This window comes from Neovison vison, chromosome 9 (genome assembly GCF_020171115.1).
Source record: "Neovison vison isolate M4711 chromosome 9, ASM_NN_V1, whole genome shotgun sequence".
Taxonomy (NCBI): Eukaryota; Metazoa; Chordata; class Mammalia; order Carnivora; family Mustelidae; genus Neogale; species Neogale vison.
This window is the reverse complement of record NC_058099.1, coordinates 33,143,501-33,167,560: the sequence shown is the minus strand read 5'-3', so window position 1 is coordinate 33,167,560 and position 24,060 is coordinate 33,143,501. Positions and strand designations below refer to the sequence as shown.

Below are 24,060 nucleotides of genomic sequence, written 5' to 3'. Positions count from 1 at the left end.
TAATATCTTAAAATTTTTATTTAATATTTATAATTAAAGAGATTTAAAATTCAGGACTGCTTACACCAGTGATTTAAATAATCATTTAGGATAAAATCAAAATATCTTGACATACAAACATTTAAGTAAAATAAAGTAGTGTGAATGTATTTTATTATGACTTCTTTCCTTAAAAAAAAAAAATCCTCAAATTGCCTACAGATAAAGAAGAGGGGGTTTCTATTTCACTGACTTTAGAAATGCTTCTATTACTTTTTAAAGATTTTATTTATTTATTTGACAGACAGAGATTACAAGTAGATAGACAGGCAGGCAGAGAGAGAGAGAGAGAAGGAAGCAGGCTCCCCGCCGAGCAGAGAGCCTGATGCAGGGCTCGATCCCAGGACCCTGAGATTATGACCTAAGCTGAAGGCAGAGGCTTTAACCCACTGAGCCACCCAGACGCCCCCCATTACTTTTTAAAATAAAGCAATTGTGTTGTTGATGTAAATGAAAAATTAATGTGCTAGGACAATTTGACAATGAAACTTGGCCTCATACCATATTCCAAGTTGATTCCAGGTGGATTCAAAGCCTGAGTGAGAGTCTAAGGAGGGATGATAACACAGGACAGCACCTTGATAATCCAGGAGTAGGAAAGGTGTCCTATACAGGACAAAGGGCTAACAATAAAGGCAAATATTGATATGTTAGACTATGTTAAAATGAAGAAGACCTGTTTGTCCAAAGGTATTATTATGGTGGTGTATAAGCAATTACACAGTGGAGGAATTTATCTAAAATATACTAAATGACCAAAAGACAATCCAGAAACAAAATGGCAACAAATTTGTTCCAATTTTAGTATATGTGCTAAGGAAGGGAGCACTAAATGGCAACAAATTTGAACAAACATTTTACAAAGAGGAAGTCCAACTGGCGGATAAACATGAAAAGCTGCTCAACTCATTAGGACATGGGAAATGGAAATTCAAGTTTCAGTGAGATACCTCTACCACTCTGGGAACCGTGACAATGTTTCAACTTCTGTTCCTTCCAACTATTGAAGAACTCATGCACTTGTGCTGAAGGATACCAGCAGCGCTATCGCCTGTAGCTAAAACCTAGAAACAGATGTCCATTAATAGTAAAGTACATTTTTAAAAACCTGTGGTATATTCATGCAGTGGAAACCTCTACAGCCATGAAAGGAAACAAACTACAGCCACATGAAGCCACGCAGGCAAATGGAGACAAACCATGGAGGAAAAGCAGTCAAGGAAATGATTATGGTAGTAGTCAAGGAACCAATCATCTTAGGAGGGAGCTGTGACCCAGAACCACACAGGTTGGTTTCTGAGCTGCTGGACATGTTGTTTCTTGACTGGTGGTTGCAACAGGTGTTCATGTGATAACTTCTCTTAAATGTTTGATTCCACAGCAAAAAGGGTTTTAAAATAATCTAAAATAAATCATTGCTTTATTTAAAAATGCATGGCACACAGCCCCTTAAAAAGAGACTTCTCTTACAGCTGTGAGGGTTTTCTAATGTAGGAATACATTTTTGTGGAAAACAAGACTTAAAAAACAAAAATGAACATTTTTCATTAGTAATCCATACACCAGGATTATTAAAAATTTATTAATTTGAGAGACAGCATGAGCAGGGCTCCATCTGAGGACCCAGAGATCATGACCTGAGCCCAAGGCAGAGGCTTAACTGGCTGAGCCACCCAGGGGCCCCAATACACCAGGATTAGAAAGAGTAACATTATTAGGGTCTACTCCACAAGAAACTTTCCCATAATAATTAGAAACCATATACTCTGGTCAACACGAATTCCTTTTTATGAGCCATTTTATTTTTATTTTATTTTTAAAGATTTTATTTATTTATTTGACACAGAGAGAGTGAGAGCACAAGCAGGGGGAGCAACAGGCAGGAAGAGGGAGAGAGAAAAGCAGGCTCCCGGGAGAGCGAGGAGCTGGATGCAGGCAGAGCCCAGGGATCATGATGTGAGGCCAAGGTAAGCTGCTTAACCGATCTAGCCACCCAGGCGCCCCTTATGGGCCATTTAAAAAATTTAAACAAAGTTTTTGTTTGGTCTTAAGTGGTTTGTTCTGGAAAACATATTAGCCTTTTTTTTTTTTTTGGTTTTGTATTTTAAGTCGGTGTTTTGGACACTCCATTCCTGCTAGGAATAGAGAGAATGCATTCGACTCTTTTGGCACTATGGGCTCACAAAATGATTGTTATTGAAGCTTCGGCTCCTACCACGCCTAGCTGGGCGGCCGGTAAGATGGGACAGGTGGTTGCTGTAGTTAAGCGTAAAGATGCAGCAGCTGCTTGGCTGGCTTTGTTTGCTCCATCCAAAGACCTCCCGATTCTTCCCAGACGCCGAAGGAATGCCTATCTGCCCACCTTTTCCCAGACACCTCTACCGCCGCTTAAACTCCTCCCGGTACAAGTGGGGAAATCGAGACCGAGACTCGGTGCTATCCACACGCCTCTGTCCGCGGAACCAAGCCTCGGGGCGCCCCGGCCCCTGCCCAGCGCTGCCCCCAGCGGACGTTGCTCCCGGGTCGGGAACGGTGAGCGGCGCCCCGGCGCCCCCGAGTGGAGGGAGAGGTACGGAGGGAGAGGTACCGAGGGAGAGGGCGGCGGGAGGGCGGGGCGGGGCGCGGTGACAGCGCGGAGCCGGGCCCGCCCCTGGCTCCCACCCCCGGAGCCCACAGCGCCCGCCCGCGGCCGCCCGGGAGCTCGTCCAGCCCCGCGCTGCGCTCGCCCGCCCGCCCGCCGGCCGCCGCCAGCTCCCGTCCGCCTGCCGCCCGCGCTCGCCCCATCGCCGCCCGCGCCCGTCCCCGCGGCTCTACGGCCCGGTAAGCCCCCCACCCGGCCCGGGGTACCCCTCACGCTCGCGGGGCTCCCTGCCCCCGCGCCGGGGCCCCAGCCATATCTGGGCAAAATATTCAGCTGTCGCCGCCGCCGCCAAGAGGGACTGAGCGTGGCTCCCTCTATAAATAGCCGCCGCCTCGGGTTGCCTCGGGGGCTGGGGAGCGCTGGTCTCGGGGTCCGGAGCCCCGCACTGCGTCGGCGCCCCTAGGCTCCCGGGGCCCCAGCCGCGGCGCTCTCGTCTCCGGCCCCCGGCGCCGCGTCTGTAAGCGGCGGAAGGACCCGTGCGCTCTCGGAGAGCGGCGCCGGGCGGGGGGTCCGGGCCGAGGTCCCGGCGGAGGTCCGGGCGGAGCGGCCACCCCCGCCGCTCGCCACTTGCCACTCGCCACCCGCGCCGCGGGGCTCTGAGCCGCGGACAGGTGCTGCCCGACGGAGCCCGGCACGAGGCGTGGCCCTTCCCCTCTGCCGAGAGTTTGGGGGTGGGAATGGGGCGTTCGTGCTTGGTGGACGAGGAACCGAGGTTCCTGCGCCAGCTGGTGACAGGAAAAGTTTCCCGAACTACGGAGCTGACGCGGTTGAACGCACCACGATGCAGGCATTTCGTGCCAGGGTAGAGCGGGCAGGAGTCTGGAGGCAGAAACCCCCTCGCTGTCGCCAACTCACGGGGTGGTCTTGGCGAGCCCCCTCCCTTCTCTGGTCCTCAGTGGCCCCGTTCGTAAGGGCAGGGTTTGGTTCGGGTGATGGAGCTCGGAGTCTGGGCGGCGAGAGCAGCAGGGTGCGCTCTTGACCACCAGTGCTGCCGCACACCTGTTCCCGGGCTCTGCCCTGGGACGCCCGGGCCCAGCCGCGCACAGCCTGGGGCGTGATGGAAACCGGACACTTAGGCAGTCCCTCTGACTCAGGCCTATACTGGGACCTGCGAGAGCCCTCCGAATAGCCTGTGCCGTATACGTCCAGGAAGAGCGTCCCACGGTAATTACGGACGCCTCTGCTGGGGAGCAGCCATCACCCTCACAAAGCAGCCTGTGAGTCAAACAGCCTTAGACCCGACGAACTGGGCAGGACCACAGCTCCAGTCCAGCTGCTCCCTGGCCTCAATTTCCCCGTCTATACAGTGCTTATGATGCGGCCTCGGAGACACGCAAGCACCACGCCACGCCCCAGCCACCCAGCCCCCTCCAGCTACACCTACCCGGCAAGTGGTCTCCACCTTCATTCACTCTCTCAGATTCTTGAAGATGACCTAGCCCCAATTTTTCCGTATCTGAACCAGACCCTAACTTGGGTTCAGGACCCTCAGAGGGAGCACCCCCCAAATCGTCATCTTTCTCCCAGTGAGGACAGCTATTTCATTCTTTATCAAGGGTCACAGGACCCCCTGCTCAAGGTCACGTGCTGCTGGGCAGGCCAGGAGGCCTGCAGATTTCACTAGCCTTTCTTGTCTCTTTCCTGACCCTTCCTGCTGCTCTTAGGGCAGGTCTTGTGATCTGTGAGCGCCCCACCAGTGCCCCCTCTGTTTTGAGCTGCTGCTGTCCAGAACTTTCCACTGCTCAGACAACAGCACCCTCATTCTGAAATTTCATTTTTGCTTCAACTTTACTTCCTATTATACATTTTCTCTAGACCTCAAAGCCTCCCTGATAGTAAGGGGGAATGAAGACAGCCAGAGCCGCATCAATCTGAGCCATGCAACAAACAGAGTGAAAACAAGGAATGTTGTCATTTGGTGTCTTTACTCCCTTTCATGAGCCCATCTTACAAATTCATGTTTTTGTCTGGCTTGGCGGGCAAGTTACTCCCAGCCGCAGTGGAAACCCAGTGTCCTCCAAAAATAGCCTCCGCCCCACATTATCAGGGCCTCACACCTTCTCCCTCACCCAGGGTAGGGCTGCTTGCTGCAGCTCAGCTAAAATGTGAAAAACAGGGAGTAGGTATTTAGTGGCAGCTCCGAGTAACAGGAGCTGGACTGACGTGGAGGTTAGGACTCCTGGCTCCCTCCCCAACTCTGCCACCCATTCTGAGTGACCTTGAGCTATGAGGGGGTGGGCAGAATCGTCCCCACTAGACCTGGGGTTAAGAGGGCTCAGAGGTTCCCTTGGAAGACTTGCTAGCCTGAGAAAAGTGAAGAGCCAGGGATAAAACTAAGAGGGGGACACCCCCCACCACCACCGTGAAGAGGAGGGAAGGAGTAGGAGAAAGTAGTTTCCCAGGAGCCGGGGGAGGAGAGAGGTCAGCAGTGGCCATTGCTAAGGAAAGACAGAGGGGCTGAGGACTGGGAAGGGGCCACCAGGACTGGCACGTGGTCTTGGGTGACTTCGGACTGGGCCTTGCAAAGGGATCAAACATGGGCTCTGCCACTGCGTTACAGGGGCCAGTGACCCAGCCTGTCTGTGTCAGCCTCAGTTTCCTCCTCTGTGCAATGGGGATAATAACACGTTTCACATGGGTTGCTGTGGGTATGAAGTGAGGTGATGCTGGGGGAGCCCTCAGCTCAAGGGCTTGGTACCTGCAAGGATATTTCTAGCGTTAGCGAGAGGAAGAAGCAGGCTGATGGGAGCAGAAGACGTGGGAACAGAGTCTACCACTCCTGAAAGCTCCACTGAGAAAGGAGTAGGGAGGGAAGGTAGCAGGAGCTGAAGACAGGCGTGGGGGGGGGGGCGATGGGCAAGGGAGGACAGGTGCTTCTGTGATGAGGCTTGTGGGAAGAGGTAGAAAAGGACCCAGAAGACAGGAAGAGGCCGAAAAGAGAATCTGGCCGTGTGCAAATGGGAGGGGACCAGGGCCTGCCTTAACCACCTGCCGAGTGTCACAGCCTCTAAAACCCCGTTCCTCTAGAATCAGGGTAAGCATAGAAATGAGGTAAAGTAAAATGAACCCAGTCCTGGCTCTAACCCCTGCGTCCCCTTAGCAGGCTTCAGGATCTGCAAAGGAGGGTAGTGATGGCCCACGAAGGGTAGTTTGACTTGGCCCAGGAGCCTTGTGACCTTGGCTTGCTTATTTCTGAAATGACATCATCTATCAATGACTCCTGCTGAGTCCAGGAGTCATAATGGCCTTTTCCAGTCAGTGTTTTGATTTTTCAGTCTTACTAATGGACCAGCCAGGCTGCCAACATTTCTAAAGAGGCTGGTTCGCTTTTCACTGAAAGCCAGAACACCAAATAGATTAGTTATTGGGCTGCTCCGAGCTATTATCAGTGTAAAGCCACAATCCTGTTTCTGTAGGAGAACACGAATCGGAGAGCAGAATTCTGGGATCGTTTCCTCTCTTTTGCTTTGTTTTATAAGATCCTCTGTTGGTTAATTGTGAAAGGACCCGACTCTCTTTGCCCCTAATGATAATGAAAGAATGAGCTCATTGGAGTCAACCTAGGACACGTCTGGAAGGTTTTCTTCGATGTCAGGAAACGCTGGGCCCTTGTCTGGTCTGAAAACGAAACAAATTCAAGCATTTCCCCTGTTTCTCTTTTCTTGCATCCTTTTGTTTTTCTCTCAGACAAAAACACATCTGTGAAAGGCTGGAGTTACTGTGCACGGGGATGAGAGGAGAGGAGGCAGGTCAAGCCCAGGCGCCCATGTGTCCCCGCCTCAGGACATCTTCTCATGGGCCACAGCCTGAGCGACTGTGCATCCTGGGAGTTCTAGGGCAATAACCCCATGGCCCTTCCTGGGGATGCTTCTGTTGGGTCATGAGTTGTGGCCACTGGGGTGTTCGGCCTTCGTGTCCCTGGGAACTGAAGGAAGTAGTAACGGCTCTTGGCCTCACTCAGCCTCCTTCACGGACTCATCTTGCTTCTCTTAAATGTCAGTGCCACTCTCAACCCTATTCTCTTTCCATCCCACACCCTCCTCCAATCCCATTCATGCAGGGCTCCAGCCATGGGCCATAAATTCACAACTCCCAGATTTGTGTGTCCCGCCTGGGCTACTCTCCTCAGCTCCAGGCATCCATGCCTCCTGCCAATCAGACAAAACGAATAGGGAGTCCCAAAGGCACTTCACACCCAACAGGTCTGACTCAGGCTCATCACCAACTCTTCCTTCAATGTCTTCCTTCTTGGTTAACATTAGTAACACCATCCAGCTAGGCACCAAGCCAGAGATCTCCCTTTCCTTCACCACCCCATTTATTTGGTCGAGAATCCTGTCAATTCTACCTTCTTGAATATTCCTTTTTGTCATTTCTACCTCCACAATCATGACGCCAATCAAGTACTTGCTGTCTCTTCCCTGCGCTATTGTCAGAGCCTCATAAATATCTCTCTGCATCAAGGCTTTTCTTCTTCTGCGACACTGTTGAAAGATCTTTATGAGGGTGCCTGGGTGGCTCAGTGGGTTAAAGCCTCTGCCTTCAGCTCAGGTCATGATCCCAGGATCCTGGGATCGAGTCCCGCATTGGGCTCTCTGCTCCACAGGGAGCCTGCTTTCTCCTCTCTCTCTACCCGCCTCTCTGCCTACTTGTGATCTCTGTCTGTCAAATACATAAATAAATAAATATCTTTATGAAATGCAACTCCAACCCTGTTATCCCTCTCCCTTCAGGTACCCCCTATTTCCTACCAGATTCCTTAGCACTAAACCCAAGACCATCAAAGATCTGGCCTCAAGCTACTTCTCCCAAACTACCTCTTGGCCCTCCTGCAAATTCTCTTTAGCTTCTGGTCATGGAGCCAGCCTATGTGACTTCATGGCTCCCTGGCTTTAGCTCTGCTGTTCCTTCTGCCTGGAATGCTGTTCTCTCCCTTCCTAACATGGTGGACTTGTGGTCATCCTTTGAAGCAAAGCTCCTGGTTGCCTTATCTGTGTACACTCAGCCCCCCAAATGGACCTCAGAGCACCAGCCGTAGTGTGTTCTAAATGGAATCGTCAGCTAAATCCTTGTCTCCGAAGGGACTGACAGCTCCTTGAAGACAATTTATGGCTGATTTATTTCTGCTTCCGCAGTGTTCCAGCTCAGAGCTCAGAGCTTGTCTCAGTGTAGGCACTTTCGTGGGGACAAATGACTGACCATTGAATGGATGAGTGAGCGAGTAAGAGGGTATGCAAATGAGAGCCCAGTGACAGCGATGACAATCACAAAGCAGAAACTGGTATCTACAGCACATTTTCCCAAACCATTGACTTTGTGAGGGCAAAAAACCCTTTTCCGCTCCCCCTGACTCTAAACCCCAATCAGCCCCATCCCAACACACAGAATGAATCCATGATCTCATTTGAAACTCAGGAATCCTGTAAGGGGGGGAAGGGTAGGTGTTATTAACCCCCTTTGTTGACAAAGGACAGTGAACCTAAATAGGAATTGTCCCAGGTCATCTAATTGGGGTGCATATTCCAGAAAAGCCAAAGTGCTTTCCATGGTTTGGGAGGCTTGAGAAGTGAGAGGGCTTGCGTCCTGTTCTAGGGTTTCTCTAGCATTTGAATCATTTGGGATCTTATTAAAATACAGACTCTGGCTCAGTAGGCCTGGGACAGGTTCTGAGATTCTGAATTTCTAATAAGTTCCTTGTGTCTAAAAAGCTTTAATCATTTTATTAAGCAATAGGCTTAATGATAAGCACTAAGGAACACCTCCTATTGCTATGCTCAGCCCGCATGCACAGACTCCCATACTTTGAGCACCGAGGGGAGGGCTGGTTATCTCCACTGTTGCCCTTGGCCCTTGCATTAAGATATCATTTTTTATTAAAATCTACAAATGAGTTCATTTAAGCCCTGACTCAAAATCCAGAGCTCTTACTGGGTTTTTGCTTTTGTCTGATGGGTTGGTTGGTTTTGTTTTTAAGGGAGCACGTGCAGGGCACACATATGGAGGCTGATGGGGTAGGTTGGAGGTGGTGGGGCATGTGGGGGAGGCAGGGGTTTGGGAGGACAGAATGGGCAGGTAACAGGGACCCGAGTGATGGTGGGGAAGGCCTGTGGTAGGCACGTATGTGGCCACAGCACGCTGGTGAGGGCAAGACCCCAAAATCGACCTGCTGCCGGAAGGGTCGGGCTGAGCAGCAGTGGGTAATCTCCATCTTCTGCTACCTTCCCTCCTCCTTTGCAACCTGGAGAGATTTAGGCCCAGACAGGACTGTCAAACCCAACTGTCCACTTCCTGGCCAGCCTAGAACCTCTCCCCAGACTCCTGTGTCTCGTGGCCTTTTCAGGGCACGCTGCTTGTAAGTGAGGCGTCTGTGAGCCCAGGATGAGCGCTCCCAGTGCTGCGATGGGGACATCAGAACCACTCAGAAGACAAGGGTGGGGGGAGCCCTAAAGAGGGACCGTCCTCCTGGCAAACCCAGGACGATTTAAAAAGTCACACAGGAAGACAACATTGTATGCATTTGTTTGTGGTTTTCTATTGCATTCCATTTACACCATTGAAAGGCTTTGAGACCGCTTAAAATAAACCTGCTCAGGCAACGTAACTGGGAAGAACAGATGTTTTAAAAAAGACAGGGCTGCAAGCTTGAAAATCGGGATTCTAAAATCCTGGGAACCTGATGGGAGCTCAGGGCCTTGCTCTCACCTTTTTTTCTGGAGAAAAACGAATGTTCCTGTGCATGGCAGTTCATCACCACATGTCACCACAGTGGGCGGGTGAGTTCCCCTGAAGGTCACTTGAAACCCCAGGTTAAAAATGCCCACTGCAGAATAAGGGGTGGTAATTAGGCCAGCGTCTTGGCTGAGATGGCAACTGTTTTTGGACACCCAAGTCAGCTCTGGGATGAATCATGATGGCCAAGGGGAAAGGGACACAAGATGAACTGGGGGACGGTTGGTGTCTGATGAAAAGAACACTGGTCTTTCAGGGGAGACAGGTGTTTTCTGAGCCCTCCTTCCCAGACCATACATCACAATGCAACACGAGGTGGAAGGCTATTTCCTTTTTTTCCCAAGATTTTATTTATTTATATGAGAGAGAGAGGGAGAGAGACAAAGCAAGCTTGAGCAGGGGGAGGAACAGAGGGAGAAGGAAAAGCAGACACCCTGCTGAGCAGGGAGCCCGATGTGGGACTCCATTCTAGGACCTGAGATCATGACCTGAGCTGAAGGCAGACGCCTAACCGACTGAGCCACCCAGGCACCCCTGGAAGGCAGTTTAGCATCAGGCTTAAGAACATGGACTTCGAGGACAGCTCCCTGGGTTCAAATCAAAGGTCTGCCTATTACTAGCCATGTAAATTCAGGTGATTTTAAACTCTCCATGCCTCAGTTTCTCCTTTTATAAAATGGGGTTGTTGTGGGAACCTATTTCCCCATCTGTAAAGCGGGGGTGCTGTGGGGACTAAATGAGCTATTATACGTGAGTGTGTAAGACTGCGCCTGTGATGTGGTTAGCATCCCACAGCGTGAGCTCTGACAGGGAGGCAGCGTGGAGTAGTGACGACACACACAGTCAGGTGGAGTCTTGTCTGGATTCAAATTTCAGCTCGAGTACTTACTAGCTTTGTGACCTTGGTCACTGTATTAAGTTAGATCGTGTTCCCCCAAAATCATGTCCACGGAACCTCAGAAGGTGACCCTATTTGGAAATGGGGTCCTCACGATGCCATTGGTTAAGACAAGGTATTAGTGGATTGGGGGGGGCCCTAGATCTGGCAGCCAGTGTCTTTGTAAGAGGAGGGGACCCACACAACGAAGGAGGGCCTGAGATGACAAAGTCAGTGATGCAGGTAAGAGCCAAGAAATTCCACAGAGCTGGCGCCGGCATCACCAGGAGCTAGGAGAGAGGCTTGAGACAACGCATTCTTCCTCAGAGCCTCCAAAAGGAGCCAATCCTGCTGATATCTTGATTCCCAATTTTTGACATTCTGAGTTGCAACAGAGCAAATTTAAGCCATCCAGTTTGTGGTAACTGGTTATGGCACCCCTTGGGGGCTAATGCGGTCAGATGGCTGCAGTCCAGTTTCTTCATCTATAAAATGGGAATAAAAAGTACCTACTTCCTAGAGTTATTAAGATTGCTTGAAATAATCTGTGGAAAGCGCTTAGCACTGTGCCTCTGATGCAGGATGTCCAGAATAGCACTTGTTATTATGAGGTACAGTGACACAGCAGGGGAAGAGCCCCAAGGCTGAGGTTAATAGCCTTCGCCCTATGTCTGCACTAGACCTATGTACCCAGGGCCCTGTGGATGAACTGTTATGTGGTTCCCGGTTTTTTGCTAATACAGATAATAATCAGATGATTGATACATGTATCTTTGTATAATCTAGTGAGCAAATGAGCAGGAAAAATTCCCAGAAGGAGTATTGCTGAGTCAAAGGGCCTGGGCAGTTGGGTAGATATGGCTTAACTTGCCTTGAAAGGGAGTAAACCAATGGGAGTTTCTCTTCCCTGTGACAGCGCTGTCTCCCCCACATCTTGCAAACACTGGGGATTCTCAGACTTTCGCTGTTTTGTTAATGCGATGGATGGAACCGATGGCTCATTTCCTAATTTACCTTCCAGTAGTTAGGAGTGAGCATCTAGGTTCTGCCTCTAGGTTCTTTAGCCATTTGTATTTTTAGGTGAATTGCCTGTTCCTTTCCTCTCTCTACGTTTTCGTTGAGCTGATTTAGTTGTTGGCACTTTGTTTGCTCTGGTTATTTGGTAGCACTCTATTAAATAAATTAGCCCTTTGTTCAATGAGCAGCTGATATCCCCCCCCCATTTGCCATTTGCTGATTTTCATATTGCTTTTCCCGAAAATACAAAAACTGGCTTCAGGAGCCAAACCTTATGTTAACACCTGCTGTGAGGCAAGGTGACAAGTTGTGTTTGTCAAATGGAGACTGAGGAGAGGAGTGAGGTCCACAGGCTTTTCTACAAACCAGCTTTTATTCTACCAATGCTCTTGATGTATGGCTGTCAAAGCCAGTAACAACGCGAGGCGTTCATTCATTTACTTAGCAAACTTGCCCTCAGCACCTAAGAGGCACAGGCTTTGTGTGGGACCGTGGGAGAGGACACGTTTGCTCCCAAGTATCTTTTGGTCTGGGGGACAGAGGGGTACAGTAAGATGATGCTTCTGTTGGCCGAACTCTGATGTCCTCTCCCACTTGTACTAAGATGTCCCTTTGCTGCTGGGAGGGAGATGGCACAGAAGAGGCTGGGTCTGGTGAGAGCTCACAGTGGCTTTCGCTGGAGGAGCTGCCGAGAGGTGGGGGAAAGGAGCCCCAGAACAGGCTGTGGCCCGGTTTGCAGCCAGCCAGGGTCAGGAGATGGTTTTCAGAGCCTTTTCCTGGAACCCTGTTGCTTACAGTGATTCGTGCAGTGACTCAGACACTGTGATGACCTCAAGAGATGCAGAATGAAACTACGCACAGCCGCGTGCACCCACACGCACATGGCCTTTCTAATTTAACCCGCTGGACAGTTTTGACGGACGTGTGGACCTCTGAGACTCCACGTGTCCTGGGTTGGGGCTCGTAGCAACGGCAGAGAGAGACAGGGTCAAACACTGTGTTTAGCTTCCCTGCTTTTTCAGCAGGTGTTTTCCCATATGACTAAGAGAATGAGATCAGCTGGGGGAAAATAAAAACAAACAGCCCAAGAGACAAGTCTCTTAAAGAGAATGTTTTTGGTGCAGATCCTAAATCCATGCCATGGAAATCTAGGTTGTCTGCCTGCTGGGGAGTCCCAGCACACATCTGTCCCTCCTTCCCAGAGGCAGCGCATTACGGGCGTGAAGAGTGTGACCACGTCTCTCCTGGTCCTTCAACTGTTCTCCCTGTGATACCCTGCTTCCTTTCTCTGGACTCAACACCGCTCATGAGCAAAGGTCCAGTTCACAGAAGAGGTCACCCACGTGGCCACCAGGCATATGAACTGTACTCAGCATCGCTAGAGAGCAGGAAACACACAACGAAATACCACCAGCCACCCGGCATCATGACTCAGGCTAAAATGAAAAGTACGGAGCATAGCAAGAGTTGACGAGGATACAGAGCAACTGGAACTCTCATCCGTCACTGGTAGAAATGGAAAATTGGGAAATTACTTTGGGAAACTGTTCGACAGTGTCTACTGAAACTAAATGTACACTTACTCCAGGCAAGTAATTCAACTCCAGGGATGTACCCAAGAGAAATAAGGGATTATTTCTACCAGAAGGCATGTGTAGCCCTATTTATAGTTACCAAATACTAGAAATAACTTAAATGTCCATTACCAGTAGAGTAGCTAAGTTATGGTGTAATTTGTTTGATGGAATACTACACATCAGTGAAAAAGAATGAACACTTGTTAACACACAACACAGATGAATCCCACAGTTGTGATGTGCGTGAAAGACGCCGGACGTGAGAACATTCCCACTGTGTGTTTTCATTTATGTAGTGTTCAAAGCAGCTAAAACCCACCTGTGGTTTTAAGAGTCGGAAGAGCAATTACCTTTGAGGGAGATGGACTGAGAGGAGGTACCAGAGCATTCTGGTGGACTGGAAATGGTCCCTGCCTTCCTCTGAGTGGTGTTTACATAGGTGAAGACGTGGGAAATTCAGGGAGCTGTGCTGTCAAGACTTGCACACTTGACTACATACAAAGCCAATGCCTTATTAAAAAGGAAAAAAAGTCACCCCCACAAATGAAAGGGTGGGGGCCCAGAGCTGAGCCCCAGCATGAAGCTAAGCAAGACCGCCATTGCCTTTCTTCAGCCACTGTACTTTGATGAATGCGGAGGAGATCCCATCATGACCCTTGGGCCAGTGCCTTACACTGTTGACTTACGTTGCGTTGACAGTCCCTTGAGAACCCCTAAATCTTTCTCATGGCCACTCAGCTATGTCCCCAACCATCTCATGTTTATGGGGTTGGCTTGTCGGGTCTCAAGCGTTGTGGGACTGAGGCAAGGGGAAGGAAACCAGCAATGTGAATTGTATCATCCTTTATCTCATTCTGTCTGTAAAGCACCATGCGTATGACATGGCCCCAGGGATCTCTGTGTGAGTGTCACCCTCCCAACATCACTATAAGCATCCTAAGGACCAGGAAATATCTTAATTTCTGTCTGTGCCACAAAGGCCCACCCTGCCCTGCACATAGTGGGTTCTCAGTAAATACCCAATGAATTGGGTTGTCAAAACTGAGATCCAGAGAGGTACAGCAACTTGCCCAAGATCGCACAGCAAGTCCTCAACCAACAGGACTTGTAATCAGATCCCCTGACTCCCATCCCAGTGCTCCTTCTGTCATTGCCCAGTGGACCGCTTCCTGCAGAGGCAGGGACCATGGGTGGGAAGATACTAGGAAGGAAGGAAAAGGACCATCTGAGGGGAGACAAAGCCGAGTCTGGCCCTAGGGCCTTCAGGATGTGTGTCCTGGGGAGAAGACTGGGGATGGCTTGTAGGTGACATAGTTGCAGACTGTACCCTGCAAAGGACACTGGGCTTGGGTGAATTCTCTGTAGATATCTCCTGAAATTCTTAATTTTATCTTTGGCTTTGTATTTTTAAGTGAAGTGCTGTGGCTAACAGAGCATGCCCCAGGCTTAGCGGCTTGGCCCGCTCGAGTCCCCACCTCCTGCTGCCTCTTAGACCCCAGCTGCCTCCCATCCTGGGCACCTCCCCCCGGGTCCCACCAGCCTGCCTGTGCTACCTCTGCCGATCTCTGGTACATTCTGCCGGCAACGCTGCCTCTCGTCCCCCTAGTCTAGCACAGAGGTCGCGATCCCCCAGATGGCTCATTTCTGTGTGTGGGCTGCGTGTATCCTGCTCCGGGTAGGGAGCGGGGGCGGGGAGGGGGAGAGAGTGGCTGCTTGTGCATTTGGCATGCATGTTTTGTGTCGCAGCCCACGGGCACCTGTGTGACCCAGAAATTAAACAATAAGAAAACACTATGACACAGCAAGAGCGAGGCCATGAGAGGAAGGTAAAACTTTATATCTTGGTACCTTTAGTGGCACTTTTTTCTGATTTTGAACAGAGGATCCTATGGTCTTACTTTGCACTGGACCCAGACCCAGTTTATTTAGCAGCCAGTCCTATGGCGGGGTGGGGGTAGGAGGAACTCCTCCCACGGCCCAGTGGGGGTTAAGCAGCAGGCCAGGGCTCCCTGGGGAAGCAAGATGGCAGGGGACATGGGCCAGCAAGTGGCTGGGAAGCTCAGCTCTCTTGTCTGGCTCCCTGGCTGGGTCTCACCACAGGGACACCACTCCCCAAGGCACATTCACCCCTCACTCTGCCGGGGACATGGAACAGCGGCCTGGAAGTGATCAAGGTGTATCAACTGCAAAGGTCTCTGCACGTTGCATGCTGATTGGTACGATTCTTGCATCACATTCTATGACCCTGTTACAAAGCCTAAACCTCAAGGAGGTTAAGCCGCCTAGAGCTTCCATTGCTTGCTTGTTTGCTCCTTCCACACCCTACCTGGTAGCCCCCACCCAGGGCTGGTTGACTTTCTCCCCTTGCAGGTCACTGGCCCAGGTTGGAATTCGGTCGTCTGCTCTGCTCCCCGGGCCTGTGTCCCTGACTGAGCTGCAGTGACCGGGCCCTCACTCTGAGCCAGGCCTGGCTGCTCACTGAGATGTGGAGCTGATCGGAGGGGGGCTGCCCATTGGGCCCAGCAAGTGGGGGAGGGGATGGGGTGCTAAGGGACATGGGGACACAGTTGTCCCCAGTCCCCAGGAGGCTGTGCAGGGGGAAGGCCAGCCACCCCAATAAGGAGGTCAGGATGCTTCGCTCTCTGGAGAGACTGTGCCCCCAGAACTTAGCATGTCTTCAGAGGACATGGAGGTGGGGAGAGGACCCTCCTGGCTAAGAGGACAGCTGGGAGGACTGAAATGTCAGGGGTGGCTGGGGTGAGTGTTCTAGCACAGCCGGAAAGGGAAGCTTGGGCTGGATCAGAAGCTGGGGAGGCCCAGCGGCCATCAGCTCTCCAATGGCCTCACACCCCAGGCCGACGTGTTTGCTCTCCGTCTGTCATCTGTCATGATGGGGCCTTTGAAGGTGGCTTTCGGCTCGGAGCAGCATCAGAACTGACGTTCATGAATATCATTTAGAGGCTGAGTTGGGCGTGGACAGGAAAGTAGGGATGAAGCAGGGAGAGGTTGGGGGACGGTTGTGATAAAGTAGATTTTAAAAAGACAAGCCTCATGGAAAGGGAGAGGAAGGACAGACAGAAAGGACTGGAGAAAGTTAGGCTTCTGGTCCCAAAAGGACAAATACGGTAGGATTCCACGAAGATGAAGTGCCTGGGGTGGTCACATTCACAGGGACAGAGGGAGAGTGGTGGCTGCCAGGGGCTGGGGAGGCTGGGAGGGCAGGATGGGAAGCTAGTGCTTAATGGGGCGAGTTTCAGAACAAGCTCTGGGGATGGGCAGCAGCGATGGCTTCGCAACAGTGTGACTGTGTTTCATGCTTCCCAGCGGATTACCTAAAAAGGTTAAAATGGTAAATTTTAGGGGCTCCTGGGTGGCTCGGGTGGGTTAAGCCTCTGCCTTCTGCTCAGGTCATGATCTCAGGGTCCTGGGATCGAGCCCCGCATCAGGCTCTCTGCTTGGCGGGGAGCCTGCTTTCCCTCACGCTCTGCCTGCCTCTCTGCCTACTTGTGATCTCTCTCTCTGTGTCAAGTAAATAAATAAAACTTTTTTTAAAAATGGTAAATTTTGTTATATGCATTTTATCACAATCTCAAAATCACTGTAATGTTTAAAAAATAAGAGAGAAAGAGAGAGGGGGCTGGCGGGCGTGGGGACTGACCAGAGCGAGGGCAGTGGGGAGGGGACGTGCAGGCTGGCCCCAGCGGTGACTGAGGCTGCTCCGGTGGTCACCCAGGAGGAGAAGGTGGGGGTGGGCAGGCAGGTCCACATTCAGCGTTGGGCATGTGGGGCCTGTGGGCTCCAGGAGTGCCTGGCAGGAGCCAGGGCTGGAGAGACTGGCTGAGAGTCATCAGCTTATCACTGGTAACCGAATCCACACAGGAGAAGATGAGGAGCACCAGGAGAAGTGTGAGATGTGAGGAGAGGGCAGAGCCCAGGGGACCCGTGGGCCAAGGAGAATGAATGCGTCATTGGGGTGACTGAGAAGGAAGGGCAGAAAGGAAGGAGGGAAACCCAGAGAGTCTGAGCTCTCGTGAGCTACAAGGAGCAGGGCTCATTCAAGGTGCCTGAGCGCGGGGAGGGTAGCATGTGGGAGACAGGGTGGGCCTCCCGAGGACTGTGGGAGTATGGGGTTCTCATGGGAATCCAGCATGAGCCTCAGCAACCCAGACCTGGGGGAGCAGGGCCCTTCTGGGGACACAGCGTTCTCTGTCTCCTTCTCATCCCAGGATTTCACCCTCCTCTGAAGACTTTTACTTCCCTAAATGTCTCTTCCCTCGTGGCCTCAGCTTCCACATGCTCATGGCGGACTCTTCACCCCCAGCTTCCCCTGCCACCTGTCTCCCTTTCTCCTGGAGGCCCTGTTCAGTGTTGTTGTGGGTTGAATTGTATCGCCCCAGAATTTATACCTGTGATTGTGACCTTATTTGGAAGTAGGGTCTTTGCAGACAATCAAGTTAAGATAAGCTCCCAAGGGCAGGCCCTAATCCAGTATGGCTGGCATCCTTATATTAAGGGGATGTGTAGGCACAAACACGTCCAGAACAGGGAGACCGCCAGCTCAAAACTAGGAATGCCTGGGGCTCCCAGAGCAAGGGGAGAGACGGGGACCAGATTCTCCCAAAGAGCCTTCAGAAGGAGCCAACGCTGCCAACACCTCGATTTTGAAGGTCTAGCTGTCAGGACTGAGAGACAACCATTTCTGCTGTTTAAGCCAGTCAGTTTGTGGTACTTCGTTAAGACAATCCCAGGAACTAATACAGATGCCAAGAAATAAAAGCTCATTCACCCAATTCTAAGCCACCTCATGGCTCATTGACTAGCCGAGCAATCCGTTGCCCTTGAGCCGGGCACCCACTTTGTCCAATCAGCTGAGAGGAAGTGTCACATGGTGTGAAGCATGGCTGCCCTTAGGGGTATCTCATGAAGGAGGGCAGTGGGGAGACAGCTCTCTCAAGATGGTATCTCAGGTACTCTTGTGTCCCTGAAGCCAAGGGAAGAGAGAGGGACAGGCTTCGGTGATGAAGCCTAAAATCTCTTTGACCAAAGTGTCTTCCAAAAGAGAAGGACGTGGGGCACCTGGTCCTTCAGTTAAGCATCTGCCTGCTTAACTGAACTCACCTGCTCAGGTCATGATCCTGGAGTCCTGGGATCGAGTCCCATTTCAGGCTCCCGGCTCAGCAGGGAGCCTGCTTCTCTCTCTGACCCTCTCACCTCTCATGCTGTTTCTCTCTCTCAAATAAATAATAAAATCTTTAAAAAAGAGAGAGAGAAGGACAAAGACACGAGAAGATCAAGTATGAAGCATCAACTTTGTAAATCAGCCTTTCTTCACCCATCATCTTGATGTTCATCTTGATGTGGCTGAGATAAGAAGATGGCAGGCCTGGAAAATACTCATTTGAACTTGTGACTCAGGCCCTCCTGACCTCAGGGAAACACAGTCCATAAATCCTGATGCTGTTCCAGCGCCTCCTTCCGGAGTTTTCCCGTGGGGCCAGATGCTGGAAAAGCCATTAGCGGAAGTGACTGGACCCGCTCCCCACGAAAGATTTAAAAGTGCATTTGGTACTCCGAGAGCTTTCACTTCTTTTTTTTTTTTTTTCCAATTTATTTATTTTCAGAAAAACAGTATTCATTATTTTTTCACCACACCCAGTGCTCCATGCAAGCTGTGCCCTCTATAATACCCACCACCTGGTACCCCAACCTCCCACCCCCCCACCACTTCAAACCCCTCAGATTGTTTTTCAGAGTCCATGATGGCCTCAGCCCTTGACCCACTAATTTTTACTCTCCAACCTGCCTAGTTTTATTTCCTGGCACAGCCTGTAAGTTCTATATCTTCCCGTTGAGCGGCGGTCTAAGGCTTCGGCTGCTGAGAAGGGAGGTGGCCAAATACACTGGCTGGGGTGACACAGACTCTAGCTGTGGAAAACTCGAGTTTTGCCGTGTGTCTTATGTTTCTTGAGCCGCTCTTTTGTTTTTCTTACCAACTCTTACTCAGAACTCAATTTATAAAGCAGGTAAGAGAGGCGCCTCAGGTGGGCCATGCCGGAAACTTCATCATCACCCCCTTCCTGCTGCTGTCCCCGCCTTGGGTTCCCAGGTCTCCCAGACCCAAAGGATGCAAGAGGAGAAGGGACTTGCCCAAAGGCCCAAGGACACTAGCCTGAAACCTGAATGTGCTCATTCTCTACTAATACATTTACCAGGCACAGGGCTAGGCACTGGGGACACAAAGACAAATAAGACATAAGTCCTTCTCTGAGGGGAGTTACAGTCTGCTGATAGGGCCTGGGGGAGGGGGGGGATGGGAAGGCAAGCCCAGCAGCAGCAGCAGGGGGCGGCAGCCTCATGGTCACAGCTAGCACGTTTGTGCAGCTGTGATGACCACACACCAGCCCCAGGCTTTGTACCAGATCTGCTCGAGGCCACTTAACCTTCACAACACGCTATGGGGGGAACAAGCACTATTACTCTCTCACTGTTCGGCATGATTGGCAACTTTCTACTTCCGCAGCTGAACCCCCCCTTTCTTCAAGGAAAATCTGGTATGGAGCCCCAAATAAACACATCGGGCAAAACCAAGGTGAGCCCCCTCACTCCACCTTTCCTACATAACCCCCAGCAGGGGCCCTGAAGGAGCCTGAGGTCTCCCTGCTCATGGTTTAAAGACCACCTATCTGAGGGGCACCTCTGTTTTTGAAGGGCTCCATGAGGCACAGGTTACAAGCAGAGTGACTCAGTCCACTTACGCTCATTTTACAGATGAGCAAATGGAGGCCCAGAGAAAGGGAGGCATTTAGCAAGGGAGTCACAACCACAACCAGCGCTCCAACCAGAGCCTTCTGAATCTCAGCTCTGTGTCCATCAGGGGCACCTCTTTTATTAGGAAATGGAAGCCTTTTTATTACCAGCTGTAAAACATCATCTCTTCTAAGCCACATTTTAATGTCAAGCTTACCATGGGCTCTGCACACGTGGTTTTCACCTCCCTCCTACCCTGTCCCTCCCCACCTCCAGCTCTCCACGTCACTGACCCCAGGAGGAGGATCTTGCTTTAGAGAAGCCCATTCTGGGAGCCAAGTAGGTGAGTGTGGCTTGAAGCTGACAGCTTCCTAGCTGGCCTTAGGGGCCCTCCACTCCTCTCAGCTTATTTAACAGAAGGGCGGTCGCTCTGTAACATTCCTGGGAGAGAAAGGGCCTTTAGTACCTCCGAAATAGGATTTTTAAAATTCAACAGTGCCTTGGAGTGTGTAAGAGGAATGTTAACTTCCCTTCCCTGTGTGTACTAAGCAGGGGGGTTCTTTGGGAATGTTCATGATTGCACCCCTCAGGGTGGCATGTCTGGAGGTGGCCTGTCTGTCCCTCCTTCAAGGACCCCATAGTCACCACCTACGTCTCTCTCCTCATGCCTTTGCAACTGCTCTTCCTACTGTCCTGTTTGTCAGCTAGTTCAGAGGTTTCTCTGTGAGTTAGTTCTGGAAGCCTCTGTACCCTTCATTGGTGTCCCTCTTGGCTATAGAAGCTTTCCTGGTTCCACTCAAGAAAAGCCAAATTAGGGTATTCTCTGCACGCATTCACAGAAGTTTTTGTTTTTTGGTTTTGGTTTTGTTTTTTGTTTTTTGTTTTTCATCTATACCAGGCATTGTCAGCTGCTTGTGCTTTCTTTGGAAATAAAAAGAAATGAATCAAGGGGGACCCATTTATGGTCTGAACATCACATTCTTGGGGTCTGGGCAAAGGAAGACGTCAGACCAAGCTGAGCCATTCTTAGAGAAAAGGATGGCACTGGGGTTTTCTGTGTTTGGGAAGCAAGTCGTCTCTTATCAGACCGGCCTGCTGTATTTCTCCTGCAAATATGCTGGCACACGCACAGACATACATTAATAACACGTCTCTCTACTTTCCGAAATGGAGGCTTTTCCTGTCGGCTTAGGGAACTTTAAGTGCACGGACTGTTTTTAGTTAACAGTTATTCCAGCTTTTTGATTTCCTAGCCTTCCTTCCTCTTTCTCTCTATGCTGGAAAAGCCCATCAGTCCTGTCACAGAGGAGCCATGGGTGTCCGTGTGCGTGTGCGTGCATGTGCGTGTGCGTGTGTGTGTTTGCATAGGGATCTAAAAACACAAACTGCTGGTGAAGGCGATACTGATCGAATTCGTTTGCCGGGGCTGCCGTAACAAAGTACCACAAACAGCATGGCCTAAACAACAGACGTGTATCGCCTCAAAGTTCTGGAGGCTGAAAGTCCAAGATCAAGGTGTCGGCAAGGTTGGTTCCTTCCAAGGGCCATGGGGTCTGCTGCAGGCTTCTCCCTCTGCTTCTGGTGCTTTGCTGACAGTCTGAAGTGTTCCTTGGTCTGTTGAAAGCATCACCCTGGTCTCTTCAGCCTCACAAATGTTCCCGAGTGTGTGTCTGTCCAAATTTCCACATTTTACAAGGCCGCCAGTCCTTGGATGGGGATCTCACTCTGCTGTAGTACGACCTTGTGTAAACTGAACGAATTAGGTCTGCAATGATTCTATTTCCAGGCAATGTCACATTCTTCCTTGCAGTGTGGTGCTGGCTTCCGGAAGTCCTGGGGGCTGGAACTTCCACAGATGAATTTGCAGGGGGGGCACAATTCAACCCCTAACAGCTGTACACAGGAGTGTATTCCATTCCACAGCATTGAGGGAAGTCCTGAGCTACTGCTCCCTGTATAGCCTGTCAGCTTCAGAAAAGAGGGCTAAGGGGGGAACAGGCTCAAACACAAAGATGCTGGCAGCTTCCGCAGCAAGCTGACGTTTTCCAAAAGGAGAAGAGTCCAGAGTTGCCTGATGCAGGTAGAACTGCAATTAGGTTCATTTCAGTAAAAGGCACCCTGTTGCATGTGTGGCCCCGGGGTTGGGCCCTGGGGGAAGTGGGATGCAGCAAACTGGCACCCTGGCAGTGGGGAACGTCACAGGCCATGGATGTGAGCTGAGTGGAGTGTGTGGACCCAGCGCGAGGGCCGGAGTGAGCTTTGCTTAGTGACGGGACACCAGAGGCTTCACGGAGGAGGTGATGTGTGAGCTGGGCTTGTCCTATGACCAGACACATTGAGCCAACAGGGAGGACAGAGGGCTTAGGGCAGATCAGGATACATACGGTGGTTCTAGAACTTCCTGGAAGCATGATTCCCATGAGTCACTCAACCTCCCTAAGCTCCATGTCCTCATCCATAAAATGAGGGTGACAACAAATACCTCCCTCAGAGGTTAAATTAGAAAATCCTTGTGATATGCTTAACCCAGGGCTTGGATGTGGTAGTAAACATTGGCGATTATCGCTGGCTGCTTTCTGCGAGGCTTGATCGAGATGTTGTAGTGGAAGGACCTGCAGGGAGCAGGTGTTCAACTGACACCCCTCCGCTTATAAAATCAGCTTTGGCAGACCTTCCACCATTCATGTTTTCCCTCAGGGCAGGGGGTGAAGGGTGGAGGGCGTTTGAACAGAAAAACGCCAGAACTACTTAAAGAATAAATAGTTTTCAGGCATTCACAAACCACTTACAGTTCCCCGTTTCCTTGGAATTAATGGCCATGCCAATATCATCAATTACAATTTAGTCGGTCACATGCCATTAGGACTCTCACCTTGCATGGAGAATTAATCCGACTTAGAGTGTCCTGACCATTCACAGAGTGTGCCGGGCCACCGCGTGCCCGCCAAGCATTGATTTGCTCTGAAAGAGAAAATCCAAGAAAGGTCTTTCTAAGATTTTTCTCTTTCCGGTAGGTCATAGATCACAGAAAGCCGGAAGACAAGCACAGATTCTCTTACCATGTCGTACAGACGAGAGCTAGAGAAATACCGGGACCTGGATGAAGATGAAATCCTCGGAGCCCTCACGGAGGAAGAGCTCAGGACCCTGGAAAATGAGCTGGATGAGCTGGACCCTGATGTGAGTAGGCACGAAAGGGGACTATGTCATGACAGCTGCGGGGATACAATCATTACCACCTGGGGAAGGGACAGGGGCAGACTTCCCATAGCTACTTCTTCCTGTTTCCTTCTGTGGCAATGACCCTGGAATAACACTGCCCTTTGCAGGGCTGTGTGTTTCCTTCTGTAGCAATGACCCTGGAATAACACTGCCTTTTGCAGGGCTGTGTGTGTGTGTGTTGTGTTTGTCAGGGTTGTCTAGAACAACAGAATCAGTAGAATGTGTATATTCACAAAGGGAAGAGATGTATTGTAAGGAATTAGCTCACATGATTATGGAGGCTGACAGGTCCCAAGACATGCAGTCAGCAAGCTGGAAATCCAAGAGGGCTGGCCATGTGGGTCCAGCCTGGGTCCAAAGGCCTGGAGAACCAGCAGAGCTGATGGTGTGGTTTCAGTCTGAAGGCCAGCAGGCGCAAATCCCAGGCAAAGCCGATGTTTGAGTTTGAGTCTGCAGGGAGGAGGTAAACCAGTTACACCACTTAAGGCAGTTTTGAGGGTCAGGAAGGTCCAGATTTTTGTTCTATTCAGAACTTCTGATTGGATGCCCCCCCCATTAGGGAAGGCAGTCTGCTTTATTCAGGTTCAGATGTTAATCTCATCCAGAAACATCCTTACATGCATGCCCAGAAAAATGTTTAACCAAATATCTGGGTACCCCATTGCCCTGTCAAGTTGACACATAGAATTAACCATCACAAGTCTACTCTTTGCCCACTTTGCAGCCATACGCATCTGAAATCTTACTTCTCTCATTATAAAGACAGTAACGAGGTTGTAAGAGGAAGGGAGAGTCCAGAAGAGGACGTGAAGTCCTTAAGTGGTCCTGTCCTTGATATCCCATAATACTTAAGGGCTATGGTATGAAATTAACAATGCCTAAGTACTACGATATAAAATCAGTACCTCCTATGCTACATGATAAGAGAGTAAGAGAGGGGAAAAAAGCAAAGATACTTGCTTCAGTCACACACACACACACACACACACACATTCAAAACAAAATGAGGAGGAAACCCTCATGACAATTATAGTCCTTGTTTCTCTAACTGGTCACATGGTTGTTGCCGCTGTAACTATCTTCTTCCACGCCCCGTTCTGTATTCCCTTTGCCTTCAGCAAGCCCCTCGTTGGTCATGATCCTTTGCCTGGTTGGATGACTCAAACCTTCATTCCTGAAGGGTCTGGGCCCATGGTAACCTACTTGGATTG

General features: G+C 50.6%; 1 protein-coding gene across 1 annotated transcript in view; it reads left to right on the top strand.

The window, feature by feature from the left end:
* Positions 1-2,802: 2,802 nt before the first annotated feature.
* The window catches only part of TMOD1 (tropomodulin 1), an 84,446-nt gene continuing 63,188 nt past the window's right edge, over positions 2,803-24,060 (top strand). Inside the window, exons 1-2 of the mRNA XM_044265294.1 lie at positions 2,803-2,859; positions 22,642-22,807. Coding sequence (XP_044121229.1) covers positions 22,688-22,807 — 120 coding nt within the window. The 5' untranslated portion in view covers positions 2,803-2,859; positions 22,642-22,687. The remainder of the gene's footprint in view (positions 2,860-22,641; positions 22,808-24,060) is intronic.